At 42.8% G+C, this 23,658-nt stretch overlaps 1 protein-coding gene across 1 annotated transcript in view; it reads left to right on the top strand.

Annotated features, from left to right (window-relative positions):
* The window catches only part of LOC126092482 (TRAF3-interacting protein 1), a 229,920-nt gene extending 208,176 nt beyond the window's left edge, over positions 1-21,744 (top strand). The window contains exon 13 of the mRNA XM_049908100.1: positions 21,376-21,744. Coding sequence (XP_049764057.1) covers positions 21,376-21,517 — 142 coding nt within the window. The 3' untranslated portion in view covers positions 21,518-21,744. The remainder of the gene's footprint in view (positions 1-21,375) is intronic.
* The last annotated feature ends 1,914 nt before the right edge of the window (positions 21,745-23,658 follow it).

Genomic DNA, 23,658 nt, shown 5'->3' with positions numbered 1-23,658 from the left:
ACAGACTAGATGATAAAAGCTTAGGAAAGATAAAACATTAAAAATGGCAAACTTAAAAGAATAAGGAGAATAAAAAGGTGTGAATGGTAGGAGCCAAATGAGACTGCCGAGCAAAGGCTGCCACGGGCTCCTTGGACCAGAGCAGGCGAGGGGTGTCCCTCCCACCATATAGCTGAGATGCTGAGTTGCAGGTAGGCACAACAAAAAGGCAGTCGGAAAATGAGCTCTTGACCAACAAGGCCTTCATTGGAGATCAAACACGCGCACACACACACACACACACACACACACACACACACACACACACAAAACTCAAACATCCATGACTGGGAGGGGGAGGGATGGATTTTCCATCATAAACCAGATCAGCCGCTTTGGTGTCATTCGTAAGCAACAGAGGTGCTTGTCAGGAAGGTTAAGAGATCACCGCAAAGCAGCCAGATTTGGGCAGTGTGGTAGGATGCGAACCACTGTCAGGTGGGCACCACATCTGCATTAAGATGGGTTATTACATTGTAGATTGTGGCTGTGGGTCAGCCAAGTGTGGCCAATGCATAGCCGATAAGGGGTAGTGGACTGCCTGCAAGAAGTGTGAAGGGAAGACTGCCACGTGGTTGTGATCTCTTTTATTGCTCTTAGTTTGTTTGAGGAGTCCAGGACAAACCATTCTGAGTTCCAGACACCCAACAACTAATGGTTTAGAGTTGACCAAAGGTCCAGTTCTGGGACCCCCATTTACAAAATCGGCATCCTGGTAGCCAACTTTGCCAAGTAGTCGACATGTTCGTTCCCTGAGATCCCAACATGTCAAGGGATGCAAACAAAGACAACTGCCCATCCAGCTTGATGGAGGTCAGAAAGCAGATCCTGGATAGTTCGTACTAATGGGTGATGAGGGTAGCACTGGTCTTTGGCCTGAAGGCTGCTCAGTGCATCACCGCAGATTAGAAGCATCTTGCCAGTGCAAGAATGAGTGTATCTAAGGGCTCGTTTAATGGTCACCAAGTCAACAGTGAAGACACTGCATCCATTCAGCAAGGAGCACAGTTCTCTGCATAATCGGTTCATCCATTGACCCTTGAATTGTCAGTGCATACAATTTCTGAGCCTGGAAATGCATCAACGACAGCCAGGAATAGCTCGTGAAACACAATGGGGTCAACCAAATCCTTTAGTCCAAAGCATAAATCGAGACAGACTCAAGGTCAGGGTACATCATGTCATCAGGGCCTATGTGATTCCTCCCTGTGGCTAGAGGTGACAGTGGGGGAAGTTTGAGTCCAGAACAGAGATACTGCAAATGTGACCCCAGTTCTGGGTCTCTGTTGTGGGAGGTGGACCTCCCTACTAGGGAAAATGACACAGCAGCTTCGAGGCTTAGGGTATCTGCAAACATGTATTGCATAATTGCGTAGCTGTTGTTGATACCTGATCTATAGTGGAGGATTGCAGCTTTTGTGAGTAGGCTGTTCATAGGGTTAGTTCAAAAGGCTCCTGTTGCAAGTCGGAACCTGCAGTGGTGTATCAGGTCCAGTGACCACAATGCTGAGGACGATGCCGAACCATATGCGAGATTTCCATAATCAAGATGGGACAGGATCTGGGCTTTGTAAAGCTGCAGAAGGTTAGTGCAGTCTGCACCCCAGCTGGTGTTACTGTGGCAGCAGAGTGTATTAATGTGTAGCAAGCACCCTTGCTTAAGCTGGAGAAGATGGGGAAGCCATGTCAGCTGGGCAACACATCCCAAAAAGCAGTAAGATCCCACCACATTGAGTAATTGGACCTCAAGGGAAAGTTCTTGGTGTGGCTGAACAGTATGATGGTGACAGAAGTGCAGGATGTGAGTCTTGGCAGTGGAAAACTGAAAGCTGTGGGTGACTGCACTTTCCAAATGGTGCCCTGTAGTTGGTGTTCAGCAACTCCCACACTAGAGGAGCAATAGTAGAAGCAAAAATTGTCGACATACAAGGAGGGCCATACTGAAGAACCCACAGCTTCTGCTAACCATTGATGGCCACTAAAGAGAGGGACACTCAGTACAGAGCCATGCATGATCCAATTCTCATGGATATGTGGGGTACTATGGGGAATTATTTTTTGACAATTTTATTACGTAATTTAAATGTAACTTTAAGCTGAAATTCCCTGCATAATGAATTTTGCTTATGACAACAGTGAATATCATCAACTTCATTTATGAGAGAGAATTAAATTTATTTATGAAAGATTAAATTTAGAAAATTTGCAAGAGCAGTTTATTTGTTCATAAGTTTAAATTAATTAACATTTTATGCTAGCTGCAAGCATCTACTGCCACTTAAACAAAGTTGAATAAGTTCACAGCCAATACTCAATCGAGATATAGGGTACTGTAAACAAGAAAACTGGCAGCATCAGTCGTAGGAGATTTAAAATCATTTATTATAGCAAACTGATTTCAGTTACTGTGTGACTATCTTCAGTGCACATATTCAAGTCTTGAAGAATGAAAATCTTGAGTTCAAAATTTGTTTGTTGGCTGCTATGTTCTTCTGTATTAAAGTCATGTTGACTTTATAATATGTGCTTTTGTTACAGACATCTCAGAGGCAAAAAGCTTCTCGACCAGTGTGCTTGTAGTCAGACCTGATGTGAGAAATATCCTTGTCAGTCAAAGCCAGGTATTTTAAGGATTTCAGTTACTGCACATCAAAGTCCTTACCACTTTAAGTGCTGTGACCTAGACCATACAACCAAACACTGCACAAGAAAGCAAGTGGTCTGTGCCAGTTGTGGAGGAGAGGACCATAAAATAGAAGGAAAGAAAAGAATGCCAAAATTTGAAAAATGCCATTGGCTGAACATGTAGAGGCAGGGGAAAATCACGAAATAAAAATGATGATGAGGACTGTCAAATCTACAAATTACTTTACGCAAGCCAGCTTACAAAAATAGACTATAGCAGTAGCTGCTAGATCTGCAAATAATTCAACAATAGGTAATTACTACCCAAGCCACATTCTTAGTTCTAAGGGTCATACAAAGTACAATACAAACACACAAATTGACTTCCACTAGAATGAAACGCTGGCATTGAGTCATTTCCTGGTGCCCTCAGCATGGTTTGTTTCTGGAAACACTGAATGCTTACAATGTCACAATTCCCTCACTAGTCCACAATGAGGTGGTTGAACATAGTCTCCTTAATAGTGCAGATACACTGAAGTGTATGTGGTCTGCAGGACTGACAGAATGAGGAGTAGTGCAGCAGTTGAAACATCACCTTTACGAGTAGGACACCGTGCAGATCGCACTTATGCTCAGAATACAGCAACTTGAGCAACAACAGTGCAAACATGAAAATGTGAAGAAGAGAGAAGTACAGGTGGCAGCTCTAGTCCAATCAACATATGTGAACAATGAAACACAACTAACTAACCACAAATCCAGACTACTAACATAGAGGTCAAACAAACATCCGTAGCTGACAATACTAGCCTAGATATGATAAACAATGACAAATGATTGATGCATGGGACAACCAAGAATGTTGCAAATGAACTTGTGACAAAGAAGCATATGATGAGCAAGGGAGTGACAGGCAGAACCGAGTAATGAGGGAAAGAAAATAATTTCCGTAGATACTGGCAAACTCATAGATTAAAGTGGTGATAAACAACGTGGGGGTAAACAGATTTAACAAGGACCTGGAACTTGAGGAAAATTGTCCCTGTTATGAAGGTGCAAAACACACTGAACGGACCAGAAGAAGTAAGACTTAAAACATGGTGATCTAAACACTTTGGAAACAAGCCTTAAATTAAGTAGGTTTCAGCATTGAGATATGCTTCAGACTGCACTGCAGCTCTGATTCATCAGTCTCACCCAAAGGGTGGCCAACTTTGTTTTCTGACGATGGAGCAGACAGTTAGGAGAAACTACCAATAGAGTCACTCAAACTCTGTAATCTTCTTCAACAAACATGTTTGCAGAGATCAGAAAGTCTAGATAAAGAAAAAGGTTTTGGGGATATGATCAGAGCCCACAGTACGGTATTTTTTTGACCACAGCAAATTGGTACAAAGTGCTTTGTCTATGCAAAATTGTTCTGAGGCTCCTGCAGCTAAATATGATGAGGAATACTCCAGTGGCTGCAGAACTCTCGTTGCTTATTGATGAATATAAATGTGACATACGACAGGAATGGACATCTAACCTGCCTTGTGCCACAGGCCACATAAATCATTGGAGACAGCAGTGCCACAGTGGCAACTGTTGTTCTCAGCTGGAACTTCAGCATCACTAGGATAACTCAACATTGCCATAACTATTTAGTAAAAATTGAAGTAAACAGTGACAGACAAACCTGGGTGATATTCTCATTACGTGTTATCATGCCCCAGATACCTTCAGAGATATGGTAGACAATGTAGCACATTTCTCTAGAGATAAAAAGTTACTAATAACTGCACACGTGAGTGGTAAGTTAAAACTCTGCAATACATGTAGAACTGATGATAAGGGACAAATTGTTAACCAAATAAAACTGGATAATAATGTATTTATATTTAATAGGGAAGACCAACCACACATTTATAAGGGACATGCTGGTGGAATGAACAGTATCAATATTACTTTAGCCAGTGCCATAAAGATAAATGTGGATATCATCAGTTACACTGCACACTGTAACCATTGACCATATTATCACCATTATAGACATTCATGACAAAATGACACACTATAATACAGACAACTGACTCATCATAAACAAAGCTGAATGGAACAAACTCAAAATGCACAAATATCAAGAACTGTACAATAACATAACCATTAGCATCAAATGTAGGACACTCAATTTGACTGAAATATTGCAGACAGCACAAGGCATCACTATACCACAACTATCGAACAGATTGAGGACAAAAACACCCTGGAGCACTGAACTAGATTGGGACAGGACATGAGGCAGAAAGGGAAACTGTATCAAAGGACAGTCACAGCGAGAGATAGACAAATAATAATAAAATATTATATAGAGCAGTCTCAATCGCATAAAAACACTTTTAATCTCAAGTACTGATCGGTTTCGGCCCATTGTTGACCATCTTGGGACTGTACATCTTTGATGACATGTGGAGACTGCAGTTGACATCAGCACCTGCTCCTTGTCATCACCTCTACACATCACCACTAGAGTACGGTCTGAAGATGATCCACATCGGGGCGAAACCAGTCACCACTTTTGAATAAAAGTGTTTTTGTGTGATTGAGACTGTTCTGTATAATTTTTCATTACTGTTCATTGTAATCATTACTGTGTCCAAATTGTTTACAAAAATCACCAATAGGCAAATAAAACTACAGAAATGCAATGTTCTGTTTAAAAATGTAGTATAGATGATTGGGAAATAGCACTGGGAGGAATACAGCTCAACACAGTTGCAAATTAGCATGTGGAGTCAGTGAAAAAAATAATACAGAAAAATTAAGTCACCTCTGATTCTGGCAGTGCTAAAGCAGGATGACAGTACAATGACAAAAGGATGGAGGAATACAGTGTAGTTCTTGCTGAATGCACTCCTGCCAGATGATGACCCTATAACAGACACAGCAACATAATACTGACTAAGAAACAAACTAGACGGGGGGGGGGGGGGGGGGGGGGGGGGATACAACTGTAAACATCAGCGACCCTTTCAAATAGGAGGTCACATTAGCATTAGTGAGACTAAAGAAAAACTAAGTTCCAGTCCTAGGCAAAATCCACTCAGAAACTACATAACAGGTTGCACCAAAAATAACACCATATTTAATGGATTTATTAAATGGTGCTTGTTTCTCGTAAGGATACCTGAGTTGTGGAAGACAGCTAATGCTGTAATAATTTTAAAAAGTAGCTAATAAAGACCCTTAAGAACTGGAATCCTATTGACCTGTAAGCCTTGTAAATTCTGTAGCTAAAGTGTAGAAATGGCTCCTGTGCTATAGCCTAAAGGAACATAGAGAGCTCTACAGCCTTTTTCAATATCAATACGGATTCAGAGCAGGGAAATCAACTGATAATGCAAGAAACAAAATTTTCAAATTATAGGGCACGTCCTGCAAAAATGTGTATTTCAGATTTTAATACACATTGTAGGCATCTTTGATAATCTCTGGTTGCCTGCACTGTTTGCGCGATTCCAAGAACTTCAGGTAAGCGGATCCCTGTGCATTATTTTCCTGGATTGGTACCACAACAAAGTAGCAGAGTGGCAGGTGGGTAGCCACAGAGTAGTCAAAAGGATTACAAAGGGATGCCCCAAGGCTCAGTTTGTGCACTCATCTTCTGGGATATCACAACTTAACTCCTCCGGCTTCTCACAGAAGGAGGTGAGCACAATGACAGGGTCATGGCCTATGTTGATGACATGTTTGTCATGCTATATCCAGACACAGGATCGACATTAGAGAGCAAAGCCTATGGTATCCTCAATACAACACAACATTGGTGTAATATAAACAAATTAACGTGGCACATAAGACAGCATATGAGGAGCAATTTTTCAAAACTCATAATGTGTAGTGGAGAACAAAATTGAGGTTGATACAAAATCGTGTATTTTATGACCTGCTCTACACATTCCTGTTATCAGATCCCATCAAAATGTGTTTTCAAGCCTAATGAGAGCTTTGAAAAGTAGCAAATGCAACAAATTGCATTTCGTCCACTACTATGAATGAATCAAGCTACATTAAGCCCAGTACAAATTGAATTGGTCACATGTCTATCAGTGCATGGAAAGAAATTTGCAGTCAATAATGTGTACACAAATCCAAAAAGGATGTTACAAAGTGCTCATAAGACAACCAGCTACTAGTTTTTCAGAAGCCCTGAAATAATTTTTTTCAGTTCTCACATCAAAACATACTTCCAAAATGCCGTACTCAGATCATATACTTGAGTGGCACTTCGCTGCATAAAAGATTTTACCCAATCCACATCCAGCAGCAAAAGATCACAAAAACAATCCTGCATGCTCTCAGCTCCATTAGTCGCATGACCACTACTCAGTCAGGACTCCATCAGCGGCCAAACGGTTATTTACATTTAACATTTAAATGATTATCATTAAGATTATTTATCACAAAATTCAAAATGTTCTTGCTTTCATAATTGTTATAAAATCCACATTTTTTTCTTAGACTGTTACATTGCCAGAATCCACATTCACTAGTCAGTTGTCTTACTGTATTTATGTCTTCCATTTCAACACTTCTTCCATTGGCACTATGTCCCGGGATGGGATTTGTCTTCCTCAATAACTTTCTGCCATTCCTCTCTGGACTTTGCCGTGGACCTCCAGTTACAGCAACTGACTCTGACAGCAGCGTCCTCTCCAACCTCATCACTCCATTTCAATCTTGGTCGTCCTCTTGCTCTTCTTCCTCCAGGTTCACTGCAGCAGGCTTCCCTTGTGGGATCTGTCTCATCAAGTCCAGCCCCTCTCAGTCTACACAGCTTTATTAACTTTACCACATCATCCTCCTTATAGCAGTCATTAAGTTTGTAATTTCTTCACCTTCTCCACGTCCCATTTTCATATACAGTTCCAAACATCCTCCTCAATATACTTCTTTCATGTGATCTCAGTTTGTTTTTGCCCTGCTTCATAATTGTCCATGTTTCTGAGCCGTAAGTAAGTACTGGGCATATCAGCATTTTGTAAAGTTGGCACTTAGTCCCTCGTGATACAAGCTGGGATCTAAAATGTCACAATATTCCAAAGTAGCATCGGTTAGAAGCACTTGTGCAAGCCATAATTTCAGTAAAGGTGGTGCCATTTGCTTGTGTCTTTGAGCCCAGATAGGTGAAACATTCCACTTGCTCACATGTCATTCCATCAAGGGTTATTGTGGGCTGTAAGGGTTGGTTAGTGCCATTATACATATACTTCTCCTTTCCTTAATTAATTCTCAGGCCCATCTTCCCTGCACTCAGTTTTAGAGCTGAAAATGCACTGCTCATTAAATCCAAGTCTTCTACATATCCCAGCAATTGTGCAGACTTATAGTAGATAGTTCCTCTTGTATGAATATCTGTTTCTCTTGAAGAAAATAAAATGCTATTAAAAAAAAAAGCTAAAGGAATTTCTATTGGAAAAATGTTTCTACTCTTTAGATGAATTCTTCAACAGAGATAAGTAATTTGAGTAGTAATTCAGATTATTTCCTTTGTCATTGTTATGTGTATTGTTTTTTATCACTTTTGTAATTTTGTATTGTATTGTGTATTATCTTTATTATGCTATTGTATTGTATCAATTTTGAATCATTCATCTACCATGTGTAATATACCAGTATGTATTGTATTGCATGATATCTATATTGTATCTGCTTTGACCCGTTCCACATCCATGCGTAATCATGCCATACTGGATCTATGGAATATGTATCTCAAATAAATAAATAAATAAATTCACGTACCTCTTTTTCAAGTGCCAGGTTGAAAAGAAGGCAGGAAAGCCTATCTCCTTGCCTTAGCCCAGCTTGAGTGGGAAACTGAGGTGATAGCCTTGACTGAACTCACATGGTACACTGGGGTACTTTAGGGTGACCTCTATTAAATGCACCAATTTTCCAGGCACTCAGAATTCCTGCATTGCCTCATAAAGTTTCGCCCGGTTTATTGTGTCATATGCAGATTTAAAGTCAATGAAAAGATGGTGTACACCAACATTGAATTCGTTGGTCTTTTCTACTATTTGTCGTAGAGTAAATACCTGGTTTACAGTTGACTTTCCTGGTCTGAACCCGCATTGATAGCTTCTAATAAAATCTTCTGCTTTAGATGGAAGTCTATTAAACAGGATATTTGATAGTACTTTACATATAATATTTAAAAGTGTTATGCCTCTGTAGTGGCTCATTCAAATAGATCTCCTTTATTGTGCACCAGACCCACTATCCCTACATTCCTTTTCCCAGATGAGGCACACAATCTTGTAGATCTTAAGATTAAGCTCAACTCCTCCTGCTTTCAATAGTTCAGATGTTAAATTATCAGTTCCTGGTGCTTTATTGTTCTTTAATCGGGCAATTGCTTTATTCAGTTCTCCTTGGGAAGGGGGAGGTACGATGACATCATCTTCTGGAGCGACTGTGATGTCATCAGTAGAGGACTCTGAAGCATCCAACAATTGACTGAAATACTCTACCCAACACTCCAGTACCTCTCAATCATCGGTTAGTAGCGCCCCATTTTTACTTTTACACAGGTTGATGTGTGGCTTAAATGCTCTTCTTCCACTATTAATTTTGTGATAAAATTTTGTAACATCATTTGTTTTTCCAGTTGTTTCCAGTTCTTCAATCTGCTTTATTTCCCATTCCCTTTTCTTTCTCTGATGCAGTTTCTTTTGTTCTTTTCTTTTATCTCGATAATTTCTTACCGCTAAACGAGTATATGATTTCTCAAGCATTTTCCTGTATGCCAGATTTTTCTCGTTACTTATTCTCTTACATTCTTCATCAAATCAGGATTTACTTGCTTGTTTTCCCTCTTTCCCTAGCACTTCTTCTGCTGCCTTAATGACTGCATTCCTGCAAGCATTCCATTCCTGACCCAGATTATCACTTACACAAGGGGTGCATAATGCTGGATGGATTCTCACAAGGGAACCTCCCCATCGCACCCCCCTCAGATTTAGTTGTAAGTTGGCACAATGAATAGGCCTTGAGAAACTGAACACAGATCAATCGAGAAAACAGGAAGAAGTTGTGTGGAACTATGAAAAAAATAAGCAAAATATACAAACAGAGTAGGCCATGCACAAGACAGGCAACATCAAGGATAGTGTGTGTTCAGGAGCACCATGGTACCGTGGTTAGCATGAGCAGCTGCGGAATGAGAGGTCCTTGGTTCAAGTCTTCCCTCGAGTGAGAAGTTTAGTTTCTTTATTTTCGCAAAGTTATGATCTGTCCGTTTGTTCATTGATGTCTCTGTTCACTGTAATAAGTTTAGTGTCTGTGTTTTGTGACTGCACTGCAAAACTGTGCGATTAGTAGACGAAAAGATGTGCCTCTCCAATGGGAACCGAAAACATTTGATCGCAAGGTCATAGGTCAACTGATTCCCTACAGGAAAACACGTCTGATACACTCCTGGAAATGGAAAAAAGAACACATTGACACCGGTGTGTCAGACCCACCATACTTGCTCCGGACACTGCGAGAGGGCTGTACAAGCAATGATCACACGCACGGCACAGCGGACACACCAGGAACCGCGGTGTTGGCCGTCGAATGGCGCTAGCTGTGCAGCATTTGTGCACCGCCGCCGTCAGTGTCAGCCAGTTTGCCGTGGCATACGGAGCTCCATCGCAGTCTTTAACACTGGTAGCATGCCGCGACAGCGTGGACGTGAACCGTATGTGCAGTTGACAGACTTTGAGCGAGGGCGTATAGTGGGCATGCGGGAGGCCGGGTGGACGTACCGCCGAATTGCTCAACACGTGGGGCGTGAGGTCTCCACAGTACATCGATGTTGTCGCCAGTGGTCGGCGGAAGGTGCACGTGCCCGTCGACCTGGGACCGGACCGCAGCGACGCACGGATGCACGCCAAGACCGTAGGATCCTATGCAGTGCCGTAGGGGACCGCACCGCCACTTCCCAGCAAATTAGGGACACTGTTGCTCCTGGGGTATCGGCGAGGACCATTCGCAACCGTCTCCATGAAGCTGGGCTACGGTCCCGCACACCGTTAGGCCGTCTTCCGCTCGCGCCCCAACATCGTGCAGCCCGCCTCCAGTGGTGTCGCGACAGGCGTGAATGGAGGGACGAATGGAGACGTGTCATCTTCAGCGATGAGAGTCGCTTCTGCCTTGGTGCCAATGATGGTCGTATGCGTGTTTGGCGCCGTGCAGGTGAGCGCCACAATCAGAACTGCATACGACCGAGGCACACAGGGCCAACACCCGGCATCATGGTGTGGGGAGCGATCTCCTACACTGGCCGTACACCACTGGTGATCGTCGAGGGGACACTGAATAGTGCACGGTACATCCAAACCGTCATCGAACCCATCGTTCTACCATTCCTAGACCGGCAAGGGAACTTGCTGTTCCAACAGGACAATGCACGTCCGCATGTATCCCGTGCCACCCAACGTGCTCTAGAAGGTGTAAGTCAACTACCCTGGCCAGCAAGATCTCCGGATCTGTCCCCCATTGAGCATCTTTGGGACTGGATGAAGCGTCGTCTCACGCGGTCTGCACGTCCAGCACGAACGCTGGTCCAACTGAGGCGCCAGGTGGAAATGGCATGGCAAGCCGTTCCACAGGACTACATCCAGCATCTCTACGATCGTCTCCATGGGAGAATAGCAGCCTGCATTGCTGCGAAAGGTGGATATACACTGTACTAGTGCCGACATTGTGCATGCTCTGTTGCCTGTGTCTATGTGCCTGTGGTTCTGTCAGTGTGATCATGTGATGTATGTGACCCCAGGAATGTGTCAATAAAGTTTCCCCTTCCTGGGACAATGAATTCACGGTGTTCTTATTTCAATTTCCAGGAGTGTATATTCTATATGACACTGGTGACGGCATGTGCGTCACATGACAGGAATATGTTGTCGACCCACCTAACTTGTACACTTGGCAAATGGGTAAAAAGATTCTTTTGCCTTGCCCGATTTAGGTTTTTTTGTGGATGTGATAATCACTCCCAAAAAAGTGATGAAAACATAAGAGTTTGTCACATAAACTGCAACAAATGAATGCAACAGTTTCACAGTTGCACAGTTTTCCCTGTGCTCTGTCAAAACATATGTTTTTAACGTTTTCAAATTTTTCCGTGTGTAGACCGTCAAATTCTGCATATGTCCATGCAAATCTGAACATGTCCTGGAATTTTGGAGAGCAAAGTTGATTACGTGTGAGTGCCTGAACTTTGATATTTGACACACGATCACGTAAACGATACTGCTCTGTGTACCTGTGCAGCTTCGCAAAATCATAGAATCTTTTCACAAAGTATTTCACTTGCCGAAAACCAAACACATCTAACGGTTGCACAAGAGGTGTACAACCTGGAGGAATGGTAATCACATCTACTCCCACACTAAAATTGTACAATGCCTGATCCTTCTGTCCTGTATAGCTGTCAAGGAGTAAGGCAAAATCTTTGTTCGTGTAAGGAGCAATCACACGTTCATTAAAGTCGTTCACTAGTCTTTTCTCTATTCTGCAATTCACAATGACATTCAGCATTTGTGCAAGTACCCTATTCACCTGTTGCTAAACTTGCGGTCCAAATACACCTTTTTTTTTTCATGCAAACATAAATAAAATGTAGGTAAAAGAAATCCTGCTTTGTTCAGAGCATATTGTATGGTATAACTATGTGAAGTGGCATGCAGCTGGTCTATGGTACATTCTGTGTCGCCTTCTCCAACTAACGATAACATACGGGTCTACTTCATTTCATAGTTAAAACCGGACTGACCTGTGTTGACAATATATGCATCATCATACTGTTGGAATCTGACGTTACTTTCTGTAACAAACATCTTGGAACACTCTAAAAGTTCTTCCAGTTTATTCGCGTAGTTCTTGCTTACATATTTCGTAATCTTCCTGCTCGTAATTTTGTATTTTCTTTTGAATGTGGCAAGCCAATGAGGTGAAGCCTTGAAGTCCAGGCCGATTTGTTTAGCGTAATGCAATCCCAAAATCTGGCTTTAATAAATTGTTGGTATACCTGGTTTTCTAGTTCACTGAACTTCTGTCTTCAGGTTCCACCTCGTTCCATGACTTCTTTGTAATATTTGATTGTGCTTTTTTCCTCCATCCTTTAATTTCTTAAATTTATTTGTTACTTCACTCCATAATATATATTTGCGTCTTTTAATTGGTTTGGACAGTGACCTGTATTGGAGCATTTCCTTCATGTAACCCAAAGAAATACCATCAGATCGAAGTCGCAGTATTTTCTCTTCGTGTGCTTCGTATGGATCATCAACAATCTCATTATCTGGTACATACAGCCCCACAGCAATCAGCAAGGTATCGTCATCACCACATGTACTGTTTATCAACAAATGTAGGAAATAATCGTGCAAATGTTTGACAATTGTTCGATCCCTTAAGGAACTTTCCAATTCCTTACAGTTCGGAAAATATTCATTGACCTTGGTATTGAAGTCGCAAGCTATATTTGCTGGATTCATATTGCCCACAGAATACATCTCACGTATTTAATGCACTCTCACCCAAAGTAGCGAACAGTCAACTGCCAGCCAGGGAGCCTCGTTAGCAGGAATACACTCTCTCTTCTGCCGGCCATGGTGGCCAAGCGGTTAAAGGCGCTACAGTCTGGAACCGCGCGGCCGCTACGGTCGCAGGTTCGAATCCTGCCTCGGGCATGGATGTGTGTGATGTCCTTAGGTTAGTTAGGTTTAAGTAGTTCAAAGTTCTAGGGGACTGATGACCTTAGAAGTTAAGTCCCATAGTGCTCAGAGCCATTTGAACCATTTGAACTCTCTCTTCTGTGCGCTGTAGTCGACTGACGTCGTGTGTTTCGATGTTTGTTTAGGTGTAGCGTCCCCATACTATGGCGCAGTTACCTTCCATCAGACTGACGGACAGTCCGATAATAACTGTCTGAAAATAAAAAAATAAACTTTTCACTCGAGGGAAGACTTAAACCAAGGACCTCTTGTTCTGCAGCTGCTCACGCTAACCACAGGACCACGGCACTCCTGAGCTCACAGTATCCTTGATGTTGCCTATCTTGCACTTGAACTACTCAGTTTGTATATTTTGCTTATTTTTTTCATAGTTCCACACAACTTCTTCCTGTTTTCTTGATTGATCTGTGTTCAGGATTTCGAGGCCTATCCACTGTGCCAACTTATAACTAAATCTGAGGGGGGTGCGATGGGGAGGTTCCATTGTCAGCAACCTTCTCAGAGTACATTTTAAAGATGTCTTCATTTTTTAACTTAAATACCATATACTTACTTTGAGATGTTCCTTTGACTTTTCTTGCATTGGATATTCAAGCTCTTAGTTTCGCAATTACGAGGTAGTGGTCTGAATGTACATTAACTTATCTGTAAGTTCGTACATCTAGTAAGTTTGAGGAATGCCTGCCGTCAATAATTACATGAATGATTTGGTTGAAGGTATGCTGATCCGGGCTACAACATGTTGCTTTATGAACCCTTTTGTGTGGGAACATAGTGGTACCTACAGCCATGTTATGTGACAGTGCAAACTGAATGACTCTGTGGCCGTTGTCATTAATGTATTCATGGAGGCCCTGATTTCGTATTGCTGGGAGGTAATGTTCTTTGCCAATCTGTGCATTGAGGTCTCCAATAATAATTTTAGTGTCATACACAGGGCATCTGTCACAAGTTCTCTCGAGGTCCTCAAAGAAAGTGTCTTTATCCTGGTCATCTGATACTTCTGTGAGTGCATGTACCTTGATCAATGAGTAGTTTGAGACTCAGGTCTTCAATCTCATTTGTGTGATCCTAGATGTTATTCCAGTGAATCCCCTCACTAGGTGTTTAAATTTTTGTCTTACCGTGAACACTGTACCAAATTCACGGTGGCTCTCTGAACCATGGTAGAAAATTATCCAGCTTCCAATATCAAGCACTCCATATCCTATCCATTGTATTTCCTGTAGGACAATTATGCCTGCCTTGGTTTTATCAAGTTGATCTAGCAGTGACCTCAGGGGCCGCGTCCTGTACAACAATTGTACATTCCAGGTGCCTATAAATACATCATTTTTTCATTTTCGTTTGGCTTTAACAGTGCCATGTGATCATCTATAAATTCATCCGGCTTCTTTACTCTGAGGTTTCCATTTTGACACAGCTTTATTCAAATGTTATTTTTTGTTTTTAACACCAATTTCTGACTTACCATTGAAAACACAATCAAATCTGATATGGATTTAAAGTAGATGTGTTTCATTGTTGCTAACTTCTCTTGCCACTTATATTTTTGTTTCTAAATCACTTTTCTCTCTCGTCAGAAAATTCTTGGTGAAATTTCCCACAATACACATGTTCTGACAGACGGTGCCACAGCTGTGATATGTACTGTCATGTGACTTTGCCCCAGTTATCTTACAGAGTCAGTGCCTTCTTGCCACTGGGTGGTGTGCAGTTGATGTTGTAGGACTACACAGAGGTGCTCTTTGAGCAAAAGTCAGTTCTTTATATATTTCTGAACATCCATCTGTCTATATTTACACCAAAATCAGGAGGCTATGATAGCATTTGTGGCATGTTGCCTATTATGGCATGCCTGTAAACTGACATGACATTGTGCCATGTGCGGCTCTTTGTGTATCACTACTACCCAGTTACCCAGTGGTTCTTACAGTATAAGATACCAACCTCTCTGACAAAATCTGTGTTGGAAGCATACCAGTAAGATTCTACATCTCTTTCCTGTGCTTATTTCAACTCTTCTATGAGAACATCATCAGTCTGGACAACCTGTACTTTGCAACTTAAGCCATCATCATTTTGACACGAGGGTAATCCCAAAAGTAAGGTCTCCTGTTTTTTTTATAAGTACATAGACCTGTTAATTTCTACAATGTTTACATCAGTTTACAGCTTGAACATTTAGCTATTTTTTGATATAACCACCATTTCTGTCAATGCATTTTTGTAGATGCTGTAGCAGTTTTTGTACGCCCATGTCATACCAGCTTGCTGCCTTGCTGTTCAGGAAGTTATGAACCTCTTCTTTCACCTCGTCATTGGAGCTGAATCGCTTTCCGGTCAAATGTTCTTTTAACCCAGGGAACAGGTGATAGTCACTGGACGCCAAGTCAGGACTGTAGGGTGAGTGGGTGAGAATGTTCCACTGACACTGATACAGGAGAGCAACGGTTTGCCGAGCGATGTGTGGGCAAGCGTTGTCATGGAGAATGTGTATGCCCTTGCTCGACATTACTTTTCTCTGGTTCTGAATTGCCCGTTTGAGTTTTTTCGGAGTCTCACAGTACCTGTCAGCGTTAATTATGATCCCAGCAATTCAGCTCCGATGATGAGGTGAAAGAAGAGCTTCATACTCTTCTGAACAACATGACGGCAAGCTGGTATGACATGGGCATACAAAAACTGCCACAGTGTCTACAAAGATGCATTACAGAAATGGTGATTATGTTGAAAAATTGCTAAAAGTTCAAGCTGTAAACTGATGTAAACCATTGTAAAAATAAACAGGTCTATGTACTTATAAAAAAATAGGAGACCTTACTTTTGGGATTACCCTCGTACAAACAACCTGGTTTATGGTGCACATAATTGTATTACAAAAGTTACAGTACTCACACCGGGCCAGCGTGGTCAGTGATCATAGTGAACTTCCACCCATACAAATAGAATTTGAAATAATTTACTCCCAAAACAAGGACCAGGAACTTGTTTTCAGTAACACTACAGTTTACTTCTTCTGAATACATCTGTCTAGAAACACAACCTATGGGATTTTTTTCTCTCCATTATACTCCTGACTAAAGACAGCTCTGAGAGCATAATCTGAAATGTCTGTTGAAAGAATAAAGGGTTTTTCAGAATCTGGGGAGACCAGCAAAAGTGAACTACTTAAAGCATTTTTAATTTGTCTCTTGGCTATCTCACACTCTTCTGTCCACTCAAATACAGCACTTTTCTTCAATAACTTTGTCAAGGGTTTAGTCACCATGGCATAATCCTTCACAAAACAGTGACAGTAATTAGCTAGACCGAGGAGTGACTGTAGCTTCTTAAAATTAGTAGGAACTGGATAATTCTCAACTGCTTCTGTCAACCCTGGGTGTGGCTTAACTACATCTGCACAAATAATATGTCCCAGGTACTGGACCCTGTGGCTTTCCAAGCAAACACTTCTCTATTTTTGAGCTTAATTGAGCACTTTCCATCTTGGGCAACACACTTTGTAACCTTCCTGCATGTTCCTCAACTGTTCTTGAAAACGTTACTATATCATCAAAATATAAGAGACACATAGTGGGCTTCAAGCCTCTCAATAGTAATTCAGCGAATATTTGAAAAGTAGCAGGCACATTCCTTAGACCAAAAGGCATACAAAGAAACTCATATTATCCAGAAGTTGTTTTTGTCGTAACGGCGACCGTAACGGTCACTGGGTTGAAGTGACAGAAAGCGCGGCGGGGCCCGCGGAGCGGCCTGCATACAATAACACGACGGGAGAGCACGGACGTGACCGATGAAGGACAGAACGAACAACAAGATCAAAACAATGGAGTCACAAGAAAACTTAACAACCACCTCCACTTGTACACAGAACAAGAAAGTAAATAAGTTGTCTATGGCGAGACAGTGTGTCCAGAGACGTACACAAGATTAGACTCGCTGGCTGAGCGAGAGGCAGGCACTTAAATACTTTATCGGGGGTGGCGCTATTGGGCGCTGGGACCGCGTGTTCCACTGTGGCGACCTCACACTAAATGCAGGCCAGGAGGCGTGTGCCGCCACAGCTTACGGCGCGACGGTGCAGAGACCTCTAGGGGTCTTCGACGTCCAGCACGTCTGGTGGGGATTCAAATTCTGCAGCGCGCGGTACCAGAGTTTTGGGTCTATCTTGTGGTGCAATCAAATTTCCTAATCTGTCCAGTGTTTCATCGATATGGGGTAGAGGATGTGTGTCCGGGTTTGTGACCTGATGTGACACTCTCTCATCGACACACAGACGATAGGACTTTCTCCATTGAATGCCTTTTTAGAGACCGTGACAGTAGGCAAAGACCGAGGCTTGCAGAAGGTTGAATTATCCCTACAGCCCCCTGCAGCTGAATAGTTTCCTCAACAACAGATTGTAGGTGAAATGGCAGTCTATATGGTTTCTGGGTGACCAGTCTAGCATCTTCTGTCAGAATTTCGTGCAGTAAGGGGTTAGTTGCTGGCAAATAGTGCCATTCCTACAATAGCCACACGTATTCTTCCAGAACTGGGCATAAAAGATTTTGCTCTGAATCAGGCAAACATGCTAATTTCTCATGTTACTGATTCCTTAGAAAAGGCATAATTGCATGAACCTTTCTCTCTGGCAACTGCTTTTTCCTACTTTGCTTAAAGTGTTTTTCATATCGAACCGCTTCTTCAGTTACTTCCTCTTCACTGGCCATTATAGTTCCAAGTGGAATCTCTACATCTCTCTGACCAAAATTATCAACACATACTGACACTCATATCTTCTTTCCCACTGTTTTTGCATTACATATGCTCCTTTTGACATAGTATTGAACCTAGTTGAGAATGTCATTCTGTCTGTACAGATCAACCAGAAAGTACAATCTCAGTGATATCTGAGTTTTGACATCAATTCAGAGAACTTTTCGCATTCCTCTGCTGATTCTGAGGGGGGGGGGGGGGGGGGGGGGTGATAGTTTTTAGTTTTTAATGCCCATGTACGTGGTTTTATTGGAGCCTGTGGAGTAGGCCTCACACCACAGGTTCCTCACGACTGAGGTACGCTTATTGCCGGAACAGTGAGTTGCCTCACTGAATTGAACAGTTCACATCTTATAATCTATTACTGCCTGAAAAGGCTCATGAAATCGTTCCCTGAAACAGCATTGAAATCTGGCCTGCATTTTCTGACCAGTTCCATGGCAAACTTGTACCTTCTCCCATCAATCTGCAAGTCTACTTGTCAGTGCCTACAGGAATGATTTTCTCATCAGCTAAACCTCTGGTGTTGTTGTATGGCAGTTTTAGCACACACTTGTCACATTGTGACACAAATAAAACACTAACTGGGCTCCTCTTTCTATTAGCATTTTGACAGTTCTTCCTCTGAGCTTGCCTTGTAACACCATATTTTCCACTTCACTGATTTCTCACTTTCTCAAATGGTTCATCGCTCTTGCAGGGGGCGAGGGTGACTGGCAGGACCTCCTCCACACTCATTTCCCCACTGCGCACTTGTGTTTCCCCCTTGTGCCCTCCCATTTTGTGTATTACTTTGTGATGTGACCACTGCAACTGCAGACAGCTGTCAGTTGCATGCACTATCATATGACATTTTGTACAACAGGGAGTGCAGCAGTGCTCAGCTGCGTGGTTCCATTCCTCACACTTCTAAAAATTTGTATCATTTACAGAAGCACAACGTGGCCCATTGCTATGCAGGGGAGTTCAAACAAATCGACCCACATCCTCATGTAACAGAGCCAGTCTCACAGCTTTGTCTAATGAGGTGGGGGACACCGTTGTAACTTTATTTCACGAATAAACACATCAGTCGCTCTCAGGTCAGTTTCTTCAATGAGAACCTCATTTCATGTATCATCTTTGCCCAGAGCATATGTGTGGCAAGATACATTTAGTGTTCTATCTGCAAAAGCTTTGAGATCCTGGCAGACATTTTTGTGGTACAAAATGGACAATGATGAAGCTACTTTTATTGGAGTCATGTTCTGCACACCCCTTTGCCAGCATATACAAGCTTGTTGCATCATGTACAGCATCAACAGAATCCACAAAAGTACAGGCATCACCTGAAAATTGCAACTTGGTTACATTCAGAGGAAAACTGTCCTTCCAGGAGCAAGTGTGCCCCACATCACAGACATTCTGCAAAAAGGTGATAACACTCTCACTGAGTTTTCCCAAAAAAGAAGGGACAAATGAAACTACAGGAAGCATAACCCATATTGGTACATAAGTTTCAGTTTCCACTGCAGAGGCTCAGAGGTGCTTGCAGTAGTTGGACTTGCCGTCTGTCTAGTTTCATGTTCGAGTCAATGTAAAAAGTCAGCAATCTGCTCCTGTAACTGTATTTTCTGTAATAACAACTTACTAACCTGCTCTCAGACGAGAGTGACATTATCTAGTCTTGGCATTTTCGGCAGTAGTGACTTTTTGCCATTCCTGTGGCCAATTTGCCACAGACTGCTTGTTGGGCACAGTTACAAGATTTTAGGCCAAATTTCTAGAGACAAAAGGTGGTACAAATGAAAGGAAGGTCTCAACATTTAACTACAACATTTAATTAACAAAAACACCCCATGAGAATGACATCCAGAGCAGCAGCTCACTGATGAGTACAAAATTAGTGGGCATAGCAGTGGGACTTACGAACACCTTTTCAGTGTCAAGTGAAGAGATGCAGCAGGTGTGGGTCAGCAACAAGACGCTCACTGTCAGAGACAGTGGCAACAGCATCAGCACAGACCCTTGTCAGGCAGTGTGGTGATGAGGAAATGTGCCACATGCCCCCAATGTTGGTGTAGGTGGGTAGGGCCGTGCTAGGCCGGTTGGCACAGCAGTGCAACATGTAGCGCAGGTGCTGTGCGGGCAGTGACTGCTAGGCCACAAAAGCTGCCATTGTGGCAAGAAAGGGCCCGATGAGGCCGAACACACGGGAGCGCTGGTAGCTCACATCACCTGTGTGCTTGCAGGTGCAGCACAGCATTACAGAGCACGTCGAGCACCGGGTACTGTGCTTCGTACCAGCTCTCTCTTCCAAAAACAAGGGGCCACTTTCCGCAAAATGACATATCGGTAATAACTTTTTGGCAGAGAGTTAGCATGGAGGTGGGATGTGGGCGTCCGGGTGTGCTACAGAATTTCTCAAAAAGAGAATTGTAATGAGAATTTCAGTGCTACGTTTGGTGTTTATTGCTGTAAGCCCTGTTACTAAGGAATATAAGAAAAGAGCTGAGCTACAGCACTGGGAGGCCACTGGAACCAGACTGAGGGCATGGTACCATAAGAGAGGAGCTAGCAAACACGTGTAACCGGGAAGAGAGAGCCAGTAGGCGAGAGAACAACCATCTGTCTGAAGAGCTTGTTGCCGGCCCTCTCCACCTCTCTGACATGATGATTTTCGACCTTCTTATTGGCTGGCAGGCTGGTACACTAAGGTATCCCACTGTTAGCAAAGCCTTTCAACTGGTTGTGGGCCGGGGCACATCGAGTAAAATCTGGTACACACTCACACAGTTTCAGCTTCTGTCTCTTCATAGAATTCAGTATGGAATAGTAAAATAAAGTGTAATAAAATTTTGAAAGAAAAATTCCTCAATGCTCGGATTTCTGTCTCAGTCTGGTTGCTCACATTGTACACTGTCTTAAAAACTCTGCATATTTTTCTTTTGTTGACTAGTTAAAAATGTACATTCTAAAAACTACAGTCTGTTTAAAAGAAATGAAATCATAATTTAATCATGTATATCACTCACAGATTGGAAAATATTGGTCTTCTCAACTTTCATGCAATATTAGTGAGAGTAGAAAAATTCCTGTAAAGAATATGCATAAAAGGATAGTTGATTTATTATAGCCATTAGTGCAGTGAAGACTAATTATATATTAAATACTTATTTAATCTTAACATTATTTATTTCAGCCAGACATACCAACTAATTGAACCATTGAGAAGACAACTGCAACACTTGGGAAAAGCTACTGAAGACCAGCAAGAGCTAATAACTGCTTTAAAAAGTAAAATACTTCAAAATGATGCATATATACACAAACTAGTGACATGAGGCTCACTGCAAAAGAGGGAGAAGAGGAAAGATACTAAACTGCTTAAAAATTTCTCACAAGAATTCGTTACACATTAACATGTATGTATACTGCAGCTAGAAAAGATTTTCTTTTTCCTGACATGCTCTTTGTGTTAAATTCTGTGGCTATGAAAATATATGTACCCAAGCATTATTCTAAGTGTCAAAACATTTCACGGTAAAAACAAATAAATGTGTGACTTTCAGACTGGAGCATTCTTTCCAATTGCAGCTTATATAGTCCATCAGTTTCTTATTTGGCTTTAGCTTTGCACAGCTGAGTGGACCTATTTCAGACCATCCCACCAGCACTAAATTTTAATTAGTCCCTGAGAATCACTGTCAAGGTTCCCATATCAGCAGTCAGGAATAATGATAAACTCTAGATCATGAAGGAAGTGAAAGAAAATATTATTATTTCCAACTTCGATAATAATGACATGTAAACTACTCTGTTTGGTTAGGTAGTATCATGTGGAAGGGGTCAGAAACAGCAGCAGTGTGACTGTGCGCAGATAGGCGTAGGTAGCACTGGAACAGTAAATGGGAAAATTCAGAGCAATGCGATTACTAATGAACTCACAGTGGTCGCAGCATTGCAAACCAGTTCAAAGCACAAATTGTTATCAGCAGTGCATGACATGTAGCTTCATATGATACTAGAGAGTAAGTGTCACGCTGGAACATTTGGGTACTTTAGGGGGTTTCCGAGAGACTTCATATGACTATTTGACATGGTGTGAGCACCAAGCACAGAGAGGATTGTAAGTTGTTGACCTGAAACCCCTAAGCTCTCTGGTATATCATCTGAGTTGACATCTACATCACATGATACTACATCCCTCCCACCTTTAATGGATCTGTTAGAACTTCAAGTTTAACACATATATTTCGGAACGACACAACACATATAAGTCACAGAGTAAGTTGACGAGTTAGACATGCGTACACGTTAACATTCGAATGAGCACTAAGTCCCAGTCTAGCGGCCGCTGCTCGGCTGGCCGCTTAGGTGGCGCAGCTGCTGCGTAGCTGGCAGACAGCGCCGCACGTAGAGGATGCGCGTAATTGCGCGGCGGCACTTTGAATGATCGGCGAGTCACAACACTTTTCCCCCCTTTGAAATTGTTGCACTGGTATTGATGGAGGTGTCCTGGAGATGGCTAACGTCCATAGGCATTGTTTGACTTGCCGTAAAGTCTCAAGGAGGAGGCGGCTTCCCGTACGGACGGAAGTGTCCCCGATGATAACGGGTCGAGATGACAGGAGACGTAGGGGTCGAATCTGCTGGGCCCCCATGCACCAATCTGCCCGTTGCGGCGAGTCCAGTTGATATGACAGGAGACATGGGCGATGTGTCGGTGTCCATTGGAGGAGGAGGCGAGTAGATTTGCTCTGACAGAGGATGGTCCTCCGGTTCCTGCATGGGCACGTCTCCTGGTGGCGTCTGTTCTGGTGCTGGCATCGCGATGATGGTGAGAGGGCTGCGTTGTGAGTATTGAGAGATGCCAAGATCTCGAGCATCAGGTAGAGCCAAAGGTGGTGTGGTGGCATTCGGAACAGGTGTTGCTGGCACCCGAGGCCGAAGCTGGTCCGAATGATGCACTGCAACACCCGTGTCCATCTGGATTTCATACAGGCGTCTGCCACGGTGTCTTAAGATGCGGCCCGGGCTCCATTTTGGCCGCCTGCCATATCCCCATACCCAGACGAGGTCGTCGGCAGTGAACCGGCCAAGTGAAGGCATCCGCGGCAGTGAGGTGGAAGGCCGCAGAAGATGAAGTAGCGTACGGGGCTGTTGGCCATCTAAGAGATCAGCCGGGCTGTGGTCGCCTATGGGGTTGAAACGGTAAGACACCAGAAACTGGAGAAGCACATCATCAGCAGCAGAAGAAGTCAGAAGTTTCCGCATCTGAGCCTTAAATGTGCAGACCAGTTGTTCTGCCTCACCGTTGGATTGTGGATAGAACAGCGGGGCCGTGACATGCGTAACGCCGTGACGAGCAAAAAAATCTGCAAATTCGGAAGAGGCAAATTGCACACCATTATCAGTAACAAGAGTAGAGGGGAGGCCTTCCAAAGAAAAAATGCGGGCGAGAGCACTGGTGGTTGCCGCGGTG

The sequence above is a fragment of the Schistocerca cancellata genome, chromosome 7 (assembly GCF_023864275.1).
Source record: "Schistocerca cancellata isolate TAMUIC-IGC-003103 chromosome 7, iqSchCanc2.1, whole genome shotgun sequence".
NCBI classification, from domain to species: domain Eukaryota; kingdom Metazoa; phylum Arthropoda; class Insecta; order Orthoptera; family Acrididae; genus Schistocerca; species Schistocerca cancellata.
Note: the sequence above shows the minus strand (reverse complement) of the source record. Positions and strands in the feature narration are given on the sequence as shown.